Source organism: Sceloporus undulatus, chromosome 9 (genome assembly GCF_019175285.1).
Source record: "Sceloporus undulatus isolate JIND9_A2432 ecotype Alabama chromosome 9, SceUnd_v1.1, whole genome shotgun sequence".
NCBI classification, from domain to species: Eukaryota; Metazoa; Chordata; class Lepidosauria; order Squamata; family Phrynosomatidae; genus Sceloporus; species Sceloporus undulatus.
In genome coordinates, this window is record NC_056530.1 from 2,374,423 (window position 1) to 2,386,823 (window position 12,401).

At 41.5% G+C, this 12,401-nt stretch overlaps 1 protein-coding gene across 3 annotated transcripts in view; it reads right to left on the bottom strand.

Moving 5' to 3' along the window:
* Nucleotides 1–2,903: 2,903 nt before the first annotated feature.
* Nucleotides 2,904–12,401, bottom strand: part of LDLRAP1 (low density lipoprotein receptor adaptor protein 1) — an 84,692-nt gene continuing 75,194 nt past the window's right edge. For all 3 annotated transcript variants that reach the window (XM_042439740.1, XM_042439739.1, XM_042439741.1), the window contains exon 9: nucleotides 2,904–7,423. In XM_042439740.1, the coding sequence (XP_042295674.1) occupies nucleotides 7,276–7,423 (148 nt within the window). In that variant the 3' untranslated portion in view covers nucleotides 2,904–7,275. The remainder of the gene's footprint in view (nucleotides 7,424–12,401) is intronic.

A 12,401-nucleotide genomic window follows, 5' to 3' on the forward strand; every position in this document is an offset into this window, starting at 1 on the left:
ACAATAATGCTTGGTTGAGGGCAATAGCAAAAGCAGTCTCTAAGCATTTTACAACTGTAAGCTGTCCTGCTTACTTGAGGGCAGCATTACAACTGTAAGCTGTCCTGCTTACCTGAGGGCAGCATATCAGGGTAGTATATGACTAGTCCAGTCCAAAAGTCACACAATACCAGTCAGTCAATCACAGCAGAGGCAAGAACATAGTCACAAAGCAAGCCCAGAGGCCAGAAAACCAGAGTCATGAATCCAAGAGCAAGGAACAATAAGGCTGCAAGACTGTTAGCTCTCCTCTTGGCTTCCAGTCTAAGGACTGGAGTGTGGCTTTGGCACGGTTTTCGGACTCTTAGGACACATGCATCATTTAAAGAGCATACCTCCAAAGTGAACCAAAGCAGCTTTATTTTGGCCTGTCTGTATGGGCCCATAGATAGATAGATAGATAGGCATAGATGTCTCTGGGAGTTGTACCTTGGCCATGAAAATCCATTGTGCAGCCTTGGGCAATTCACACTCTCTCAGCCTCAGAGGATGGCAATGGCAAACACCCTCTGAAGAAACTTGACAAGAAAACCCCATGATAGATTCACCTCAGGGTTGCCATAAGTCAGAAACAACTTGAAGGCACACAGCAACAAACAAGAAAAGCAGAACAGTGGAAGGCAAGAGATCTTGGACATGTCTCACCCACAGGGTAACCATGAGCTGGGATCAACTTGAGGGCATTAAATAACAACAGCATATCCCAGGTTTGTCACTGTACATGCCAAACGTCATCTGGAATCCCTGCTGAGAAAATGAAGGGAGGCTGATTTTATTTGGCCTGTGCAGATAGGACCTTTGGCTGGGACTTGCCTACAATGGTCAGTTCCATGATTCCACAGGACAGAACCATGGCAGCTTAAGTGGATTCATGGCAATATTATGCAGTAAGCCAGGGCTTTTTCTGCCACTTGAAAAGATGACAGGCAGCTTTGATGGTCATATAGAATGTATACGTTTTCATCAGAATTAAAATTGGAGTATCCAATTTACTGTATGATTTCAAATTCATTACCTGCACAAGCTTTTGAGATAAAAAATAAACAAATAAATAAACCAATCAATAAGGAAAAGACTCATACAGCACCTAGTGGAAAAGGGATATGGATTCTTAAGTTCCAATGCAGAAGCCCCAAAAAGGTCACATCAAAATTGAAAGATCAGTTTGTTCCATGACACCGTCATCAGTTATTCATGAGGCCGAGCTGCAGACGCTTAGTACAGTATTCATAATTGGAGACATATCCTTAGACTGGAACAGCTCATTTAAATAGAAAAATTAACTTTTAGGGCATATTCAGCACAGGTACGACACAGATGAAATAGCAGCACTGCATCTCTGGTAAACTTCTGCCTATTCAGTATTCATCAACCATTTTGAGAGGAGGAAAAAGTATTCACACTCCACCTGCACATTTCATTACTCCTAAAGTGGCAAAAAGTTTACTTGTAAATATTCTAAAAAATAATTCCTGCTTTCGTTTTCTCTCTTGCAGCTTACCGTAACTGTTAAGTACAAAGGGCAGGGTAAGGTTCGTAAGAAACCAATGCAGAATGAGGCAACCGCGTCAGGGAACATATGTGGGAGGCAGCTGTGGCTGTTCCTCTTGGACCTTTCAAAGTCTGAAGACTAACCTGCAAGTGCTATAAACCTCTCTGGAGTCTCCGAAACCAGTTTCCTGCCATAACTTTGGTGGTGGACACAATCCTTTCACCATTTTTGAGTTAGATTTACCTGCTATTTCAGCTGGCATCTGCATGTGCATTCAGGAGAAGATACCATCTTGTTCTTTGCCTCAGGCTTGGGTCATCCCTGTGAGAAAGGACACACCACTGCAAAAGATGTATGCCTGAATTTTTGCTTATAAATGGGTTTGAGAGCATTGTTAAGATCAAACTAAATGTGACTGTGGCTAATCTTTTAATTTAATTTAAAATAGGGTTGGCAGTGGGCAGGTGTATAATACTCTGTGTGACTTTGTGCCTTTAGTGAAAACTCCCTGTTGGAAGATAGGATGGAGCCATGCCAGTCAAAGCAGTGCCAAACTGCATTAATTCTGCAGTGTGGCAGCAGCCCTAGTGGCTATGGCCTGGAGAAGGTTGTATGGAAATTTGTTGTTGTAGCTGTTTTTGTTGTGTGCTCCCATTATTTTTGACTTACACAGACCCTACACCTTATCATAGGGTTTCCTTGGCAAGATACCTCAGAGGGGTTTTGCCACTGCCATCTTCTGAGGCTGAGAGAATGTGACTTGCCCAAGATCATCCAGTGGGTTTTTATGCTCAAGTGGGGAATCAAACCCTGGTCTCTAGATTCACAGTCCAATACTCAAACCCTATACCACACTGGAAATACCACCCACATTTTTGGCTGCCACCATTTTAGGCCTAAATCTTACTGGTTAGTCCTGATTAGAGCTACTGAATCAGTAGCTGAATGGGGAGTCAACATGCAGAGGTAAATCCCACTGATTCAATTGTTCTACTCTAGTCAGAACCAACAAATGGATTTATTTTCTCTTTGGTTGCTGTCACACTGCAGAATTAATCAAGTTTGACACCACTTTAATTGCCATGGCTCAATGCTATGGAATCCTGGGATATGTAGTTTATTGTGGCATCAGAGCACTTTGACAGAGAAGGCCAAATATCTCACAAAACTACAAATCCCAGAATTCCATAACATGGATTTACCAAGCAGTGTCAAACTGCTGCAGTGTAGATGCAGCCCCCCTCTCTCTGTGAAAAGAAGTCAAAAGCCGTCACCATTTTACAGTATGCGCTTTGATAAGTACCGTATTTGTATATCTTCAAGTAGAAAAGTATCATCAGAATTATCAGTAACAATTAAAAACTGAGATGTATTTGGGAAAAAAGTCAAAATGTTTATTCTTTTTCCAAAGGCATTTACAGCACAAGTTTAAGTATATACATGGAAGCATTATATTGTGCATCGTATGTAATGTACTCCAAATATCTTTCGAAGGAAAGAATAAAATATTCATATAGAGATGAAATATCTTATGCTAGTCTTTCTGCAATTTTCTTAATGATCAAGCTCCCTGCCCTGCCACAGAAAGTTAAATTGAGTCTACTCATGGAAGGGAATGAGGTGATAAGAGACCTGAGGTACACTTATTTTAAGAGTGTACTTTTTCAGTCTGTTGACATGGGGAAAGAATCAATTTTTAAAAATTCCCCTCGACATGAAAAAACCCCATGTCAGTAGATAATGATCAGCATGAATGGGCAAAGCTACAATATTGCTCTGTTATGTGCTAGATATTTTAAAGCAGAGATTTTACAACCATGTACAACATGGTCCCCTCACATCCCCCTGAATTGATTGCATCAAGTCAACCATCTCATTCATCGCCATGGGTAGGCCAAAGGTCTATTTGGGGGCCTTACTCTATTTCTGGGCAGATGAGGGATACTGTCTACATCTAGATTTCAGAGGCATAGCTGTGTTAGTCTGCAACATCAGTATGTACAGGGATCTTCTAGCACCTTTGAGACTAACTGTGCGAAAGAAACTGTAGCATAAGCTTTCATAGACGGTCTATGAAAGCTTATGCTACCACTTCCTTCACACGGTTCTCCTCAAAGGTGCTACAAGATTCCTTTGCATGATGTCTACATCTAGACAGACATGTTTTAGTTGAGATCTTTCACTGGCATCGTATGGTCTACCCAAACAGCAGAAGAGTTTGCGCTATGTGCAAATCAGAGCACACTACAGAAATTCCCATTTTCATGAGAAGAAGATTCCTTTGACCCCTATGGGGCCAACATAGTACACAAAGCATACAAGTTCTAAGCTTCAAAACTATCTTGTTTCAGATTCATCTGTCTGCCAGTCTCCAAACAGAAAGTCTGACAAGTTTTATTTTGCCCAACGGTAGTATAAAGAAGTTTATAAACAAGGGTCTTTGGGGACAGTGAAATGAGCATTTCAGAGGCCAATTATGAATTAGAAATCTATAAAACAGATTAGTATATTTCGAACAAGGCCACAAACACGGCAAACTGTGTCACAGCGCAGCTATTCAGGATCACTGTTTAGCGTAATCTCTTAATGACCATAATCCTGCTTCTTCCATTATTTAATTTTCTAAATCCAGTCTTACAAAATGAGAAGCCAGGCTGAGACATTCTTTTCTCAGCTTTTGCAAGAACTGCAGGTGGGTAGAAGGAGAGAAGAGGGAACACACACATACACATATATATATCAACAACCATGTAATGATCCTTTTTACAATAGAAAGGCCAAGGGAATGTCTGATATTTTTTAAAGACAAATTGACATCTTTCAATTTAGTGGCTTAAATGTGGAGGGAACAATAAGTTTTTTGTTGAAATAGAAATGGGAGTTGCCTTTACAAAGAGGAAAAGGAGAAGGACAAAGAAGAAAAGGAGGAAGCAGAGAGGGAGAAATGAAAAGAGTAAGGGATGAATGAGAGTTAGAAAGAATAAAATATCAGAAGCAAGGAGGAAGTATATGAAGAAAGAAGAAATGAAGAAGAGTAATAAAAGGAAGAGAAAGAAAGCAGTTGGAGAAAGAAGTGGAAGAAGGAGATGAGGAAGAAGAAGATGAAGACAAGGAGAAGGTGAAGAAGAGAAGGTGGTGATGGTAGAAGAAAAGGAAGAAAGAAGAAATACAAGAACCATAAGGTCCATTGCTGTCAACGGATAGCAAAACCTCAGCAATAAATTCCCTCCTAGATAGTAAATGTAAAAAGAGCAAGGGAAAGCAGAATTGTCTATAATCTCCATCAATGTGATGGACGTGTCTTCAAATGTTTTCCGCTGCAAAAGAGCAAAAGAGGTCAGTCTGAGAAAGAATATCTGATGAATGTAGTGCCTTTCTGAGGAAACAGTATTTTCAAAAGGGCAGATAAAGAAAGGTTACAGAGTCACACAACCTTGTTGTGACACCTGAATCCAAATTTCAGTTCAAGTTTTGTTTTTATAGTGCAAAGCTACAAGTCTTAAAGATAAAGTATGCCTACTCCAACTGAAAGTGGATTAGAAAGAAATCACTTATTTTTGTTCACTGAATATTCCAAAGGCAACTATTTTGTTCTCTGAGTTTGATCGGCCATCACAATTTCCTGTTTCCAATATAGGGAGATGCATTTCAGAGCAAATGCAACACAACTAAAGATGATTTTGAAGCCACCTAAACACAGGCAGGCATTGGTCCCATAAATTTTTGTCGGGTAATATTGTTTTGCTGAAGACCTATCCCCATTTGTGTGTGGAGAGGAAGTGTGTTTAAAGGAAGAATACAAGCAGATCTTACTCATCTGAAGGGGTGAAAAAATGCAGAATTCAAAGCATTATTCAGTGAGGCTGGAGTAGTTCAACACAAAGGAGAATCAACACAATACTGTAACTTCAAAACTTGGTAGGCACAGAGACAAAACACAACCTTTCCTTTTTTTCTCTCTTTCAGTTGCATACAAACACACAGCTTCTCTCCTTCACCCACAAGGCCTCTTCTGAGAAAGCTGTGGCCTTCCTCCTCTACCATCTGTGCATCTCCATTCCTAACAAAATTCTCAGTTGGGGGGTGGTCCTGGGCCACACAAAAAGCAGATTAACACACAGTGAATAAAAAAATGAACATGTGTTTTGTTTTGTTTTAAAAAGGCAGCATTCAGTGTTATTGCAAGACTCCCTCCCTCCAACCTTCCCCGCAAACAGAAAACAAGCATGGTAGGGAGAAGGTTAAAGAAGAACATTCTTCTCTCACATTCTAGTTGTCTGTGTACGGTGAGCTTGTTTTTTCCTTTATTAATCGAAAAGATGAATATATAAATATGTGATCTTGCCACTTGAGTATGAAATGCAGGGAAAGACTCTTGTCTATTGTATGAACATACTAGACCTAAGAGTGCATGGAAACCACATAGGGCCCCCCTCTGTCCAGCCCAGTAGGAAAAGGGGGCTCAACACATGTCAGGCCACACCACTTCTGTCCCATTCATGTGCATGTTTTTACCCAGCTCCAGGAAATTCAAGGATGACAGAAGTGGCCAAGAATGAATTATGTCTGAGTATATTCCTGGCAGGATGTTGCAGTATGAACCAGGTTTTCAGGGAAATTGGCTACTTTTCCATGTGGAAATTTCTGATCCTGACAACATGAATCAAGCTACACATGCACAACTGTTACTGGGGTCCTCAATACAGGGAACTGGCCTCTCCCGAGTGGTGGAGATACCACAAGGCTGAGTTGGTGGATGCTGGGCAGGACTCAGGGGAGAAGCTTTTATTGGGTTTGTGACCTTGATGACTGAGAAGGAGAGAACAGGCTGACTTTGTGGTTCTCTAGCCATCCACATACAGACCTTCACATGGCTTATCCGTCTCTCTGCCACAGCCTCTGAAAAAGTTGGATATGACAAGTGGCTTTCATCGATTAAGAGGGCAGTTTCATCAATTCTGGTCTGCATGGGTCACAGACTGGGTGGTTTTCTTCAGACTGTGGATGAGAAGTACTGAAAGAAACCTACTGATCCCTGTGATTATCTCCATCTAGTTATGTCCTGTGCATGTAGCTGCTAAGGGACTATCTATAAGACTGTGGGATGGGCCAGTTGACTAGAAGGCCACCAACAACAACTCTCCTGTCTTCCATAATATAGCCTCACAAACACATCTCCTAGTCTCCAATGTCTCTCCGCTTTAAGCAGCCACACAGCTCCCAACTCTTTCTCCCCAGTGAAACTCCTGCCTTGCTGGGACGCTTATCTTGAGAAAAGGCCAATGTAATCCCAATCACTCTGATGTTGTACAGCAGACCCTTTCAAAAGATAGAGCTGATGCTATCTTCTAGCATGTGTATTCCAGTGGGAAAAGCTGTCTAATACTGTAATGTTAAGTTAGATGATGCTACAAAATTTCCATAATATATGTAAACTGAAGGGGTTCTTGAATAAATACGCTCAAGGAGTGTCTCATCGTTTACATACAGGAAAAGACCTCCCTCCAGAAAAAAAGGAGAAAGAAGGAAAGAAACATCATGTATAAAGATGTATTAAAATAGCTAAAGCTTTGGTCAAAAGAGTTGCAGGGTGCCACAACACCATCCAGCTGAACAAAATTGATAGCTGGTCCTCCCCTCCTCAATAACCAACTCCAGTTAAAATCACCCAGACTGCAGTGCATCAAGTTCCTAGTGGTTAATTAATTTGAAAAAGCTTGTCAGGAGAAAATGAAGACAAAGCGTCAGAACCCAAAGAGATGGTCATCTTTTTCTCCTGCCGTCACAGAATCTACTTTGTCCCAGTCAACAGGTGACAGGATTTCACTTTGGAGATCCTGAGCAGTCAAACCAATGTCGAGGACCTGAGGATTAGTTCGAGACTGTGCCAATCTGGAAAGAAAACAAATAGGTATGAGTAGAGTGGTTAAATTCCCCACACACCATCTCAGATCTCAGACATTCTCACAATAACTCATGTAACTCCTCTCCCAAAGGTTGGCCAGTTTAATGATTGTTTTGGGCCGGGAAGAAGGAAAGGGAAAAGTCACAAGACAAGTCTATGAACATGGTGAGATTCTGACCAGGAATGTAGTTATTCCCACATTCCAACTTAGATGATGAGCCAAGATGCCACCTGAATCAGATAATTTGGCTGCCCTGAAAGACTGCTCTCACATGTGAACCTTTGTGACCTGCAAATCCTTCACTGAGCATCTGAATAAAGGAGAAAAAGCTTTGTGGCATCTGAGCAAGTGTACTGCTTGTTAAAAAAAACAGCATGGATCCATGTACATTTGTACATACAAGATTCCATACAGCAGAAAAAAGTCTGTGCAAACAGTTGTAGCTAAGACAGTTTGGCATGGTTCATTTCCACAAGGGAGACCGCTTGGGAGCCAAACATAAGCCACATCCAGGACAGTATTCTCAGGTATGACTATTTCGTGCGTGCCGGTGTGACATCTGCTGCAGCAAATGTAGGAAGTGTGGATCCAAACCACATACATACAAATACCTTTGAACAGTCTTAAATGTGTCATTGTTGTTATTGTGTGCCTTCAAGTCATTTCTGACTTATTATCATGGGGTTTCTTGGCACGATTTGTTTAGAGGAGGATCACCATTGCCTTTCCCTAAGGCTGAGAGCGTGTGACTTGCCCAAGGTCACTCAATGGATTTCATAACAGAGCTGAGAATCAAACCCTGGTCTCCAGAGTCATAGTCCAATATTCAAATCACTGAGCCTCTCTGTCACTTCCTAGTAGACTCATGCAAAGCAAACTGCTGCAACCTTTCCTAACTTTGTTATCTTGACCACAGCGCGATGCTGCTTGGCCCCAAGTGTTCTGTTTTTCACCTGTTAAATGTTGGAGGGTGTAGGGATTTAGGCTTCAAACCAAAACACCCAGAATCCCCCAGTTAGCCATATTGCCTAAAGAATTCTGGACGCCATCTCCAGAGTGATTATATTGTGAATCAGCCACAAAGCCATAACATCCCCCCACTGTCAGTTTTCAGAACCTTTCCTCCCTCTGTGTCTAAATGGATGCTCCTAAACCAAGAAGAATTTAATCTTTGCAGCTTTCCGGTATTTATTGCGTCCTTCCCCAGCTTGTCTATCAGGAGGCTCCAGCCAGACAACACTCTGTTTATTCTGTAATCAGTAGCATCCTTTTAGTTTCCGCTGGGTGGAATGCTGGCTTTTGTGTGACACTCCTTTTCACAGCAGCAGCAGCCTGGCTCAGTGTTAGCTGAGGCCTTATCTCGCAGGCAAAGAGCCCCATGGACCAGAAGAAGAGGATGACAACAAAAAAGAAAATAAATGAAGTGCCACATTGGAACATCTCAATTTCCCTTGCCGCAGGACAATTTGTACAAACGGGCAGCCACAACAGCTTTTCGGCACTGTCCACATTAAATTTCAGTCATTCACAGCATCCCTCGTTGTTTCTAGAGAATGAGGGCTGGAATCTTAACTCCTGAGGACAGCTGAATGGTGGCACATGGATGGGTCATGGCAGGAGCCATCCTGGCCATTCGGTATCAGCTGGAGTTGCCGGAAACTTTCTTCCTTGGGAGGTTTTTAAGGAAATTTCAACTTGCTAATGACTCTGGCTGCTTCCACACTGCAGAATTAATGCGGTTTGACACTGCTTTAACTGTTATACTTCCATGCTAAAAAATCCGGGGAATTGTAGTTTGTTGTGGACAGGAGCCCTGGTGGTGCAATGGTTAAATGCCAATACTGCAGCCACAAGTTTGGCAGTTTGATCTCAGGGCTCCAAAGTTGATTCAGCCTTCCAACCTTTCATAGGTTGGTAAAATGAGTACCCAGCTTGTTGGAGGCAATTAGCTTACAGATTGGCAATTGCTTAGAGAGTGATTATTTCACTATGAAGCGGTACAGAAATGTAAATGCAATTGTTATTGCTATTGCTTGTGGTACCAGATCTCTCTGACAACGAAGGCTAAACCATCTCACAAAATTATGAATCCCAGAATTCCATACCATTGAGCCATGGCAAATCAAATGGAAGAGTAAGCAATACTGACAGATGTGTTTACTTCCACTGCTCAAGAAGACAGTGAATATCTCCTAGGAATGATTGCAAAGCTTTAAGTGTGCTGCAGCTTAAGGTTACAGTTAAAATTTCATCCTTCTCCTCTCTGGAGTCATCTTTGTTTCCATTACAGAAATGGTGCTGGAAGGAAGATTGCTGAGAAGATTGTGGAGGATACCATGGACAGCCAAGAAGTCAAACAAAGGGGTGCTAAAACAGGTCTAACCAGAAACGTCTCTGGAAGCTAAGAAGACAAGACTAAGGCTGTCATACTTTGATCACGTCATGAGAAATAATGACTCATTGGAAAAACAAGAATGCTAGGAAAGGTGACTGGCAGCAGAAAGAGAGGAAGGCTGCATGCTAGATGGATGGACTCTATAAAAGAGGTCACAGGTATGAATTTGCAAAAACTTCACAGAGCAGTAGAGGACAGGAAATCTTGGAGATGTCTCATCTGTAGGGCCACCATGGGTCAAGGTTGACTCAAGGGTGGATAAAAACAGGAACAAACTGGAGGGAATGGGTTGATCTCTCCTCACTTGGCACTGTCATCCTGTCTAAATCAGGGAAACCTCAGAGCTGTTTTATCAGTATCCCTACCTGCCCCAATGAATAGATCCCATCACTGATCTCCTAGGTCAGAGCTCATTGGTCCCTCAAGAGGATGTAGATGCCAGTTTTTACATACAGTAGGAAAGCTAGAGGAGGGGGGGACCACTCTTTCCCGGGGTATTGGTGTTACAGAAAATGCACAGGAATTAAGTGCATGATTGCATGGCACAAGTTTAACAAAAGTCCAAACATGCCACCAAGCCATTACAAACATAGATGGGAATTTATGACCCAAGGACCAGGAGCAACCTTCTTGATACCTTGAACTACAGCCTGAATCCACCCACACTTGAAAGCTCACCTCTTAGCCTTGTGCTGTGTTGAGGAAGCTTGGCTGTGAGGAGAGGCAGTATATGCAAATAATCCTCCACATGCCCTTCCTTGCTCCCAGCCTATAGGTCTTGGAAAAGTGCAAATCAGATGGGCAGCAAGGCATCTCCGGGTATAGGAAGAGGAATGTCCAATATGCCCAGCCCTGCTGGCTGTAATGTGTGCATGTGTGTAAGTGTGCACACACACATGGGGGTGAGTGGGAAGAGGTGTGGAGACAGTGTGATGGAAAAGTGTGTGAGAGAGAGAGTGAGCAAAGGGGAAAGATTGTGTGTTTGTGTGCATAATTGTGTTTGAGAGGGGAAATAAAGGGAAAAACTGCATGGTGGGTTGATGGGTGACAGGTAGGACACTACTCCTGGCCACATCACCACACAAGGCCTGGCCTACTGCACATCACACTTGTGACATATCCCACTTGTGAATAAATGGGTTGCCCAGCCTTGTTTTAAAACAGATCTCTGGGACATTACAAAGTGTGTGTGTGTGTGCGCGCACGCGTGTGTGTACAAACTTGACAAGCTGCACCTTGACAATTTTCTAAAGTGCATTTTACAAATGATAAAAATGTGTACACTTCATAATGTCTGTGCTTAAATATTTGATCTTTTTATTATTTTATTGATTTACTTGAAACAGGTTAGATATTAATGAGGGGCAGCCACCTGCAATACTATCAAGGTTTGTATATAGTTTTAAAATACATTTTAATACTTTCAATATGTAGTTTTTAACTTTTTAAATCGTTAATTTTTGAAACTTTACATCTAACATGCCAGCTTAAACATATCTAATTTTTAAAGCCTTTGTATTGTTTTAAACTTGTACTGTTTTAAATATGTTGTCAGCTGCCTTGAGTCCCTATATCGGGAGAAAGGTATGCTATAAATAAATAAAATAATTGCAATAATACCTTCTGTAAAACAGATCTACATTTCTGCCGATATGTATTGTACCCATACACCTCTTGTAACAGTACAGAATATTGTGTTATGATTAGTATCCTTGATACACACACACACACACACCCTACACAGTCATTTGTTAGAAGTCTTGTCAGGCATTTTCATCAGAAGAGCAGTTCAAAAATGTTTTTAATCAAAATAAATAAATAAATACACAAATAAAGGCACCTGTGTTTTTACACCTTTCTTGAGTATGACTAGTATTTGCTTTGTGCAGAATCTACATTTTAAAGCTTTTATATTGTTTTAAACTTGTACTGTTTTTAGTTTGTTGTTAGCAGCCTTGAGTCCCTATATCAGGAGAAAGGTGTGATATAAATATAATAATAATATCATCCGTAAACAAAGGTTTACATTTGAAAGAATGTTTTAAATAGCATGTGGTTGTAAGATGAATGTGTGAGTTCTGACTTAAACCCAGAGGTGAAGAACCAAAGAACCAAGGAATGGTGTTTTAAAATAAGCTAAAGAACCAAACAAGATGGTTCCGCGCAGAGCATTGATGTGACAAAGGTATTTGGCAACCGAGACGAGTAAAGTCTGAGGAACTTGGAAACTGAAGCGGGGTGCCGTCCAGGTGTGATGAACCATGACCAGGAAGGTGCTTATCTCCTGAGTCGCCATGAAGAGGAAGTGACAGGACAATGGAGTGCTCTGAACAGAACAAGAGACTTTGAACAGAACAAGTTGCTTGGAACAGCCTGTCTTACCTCCTAAAAGAGGAAATTGAGCAATATTGCAAGAGAGCCAGAGAGGAGAAAAAGTATAAAGACCCTGGACTTTCATCTCCATTTTGTTGGCATCTACTGCGGCAACGGTGTCATTCCAAACCTTCGAGAACACCTGATCAATGTTTGGCGGAAGGAAAGTGTGTGTGAGTATTGTATGAATGTGTGA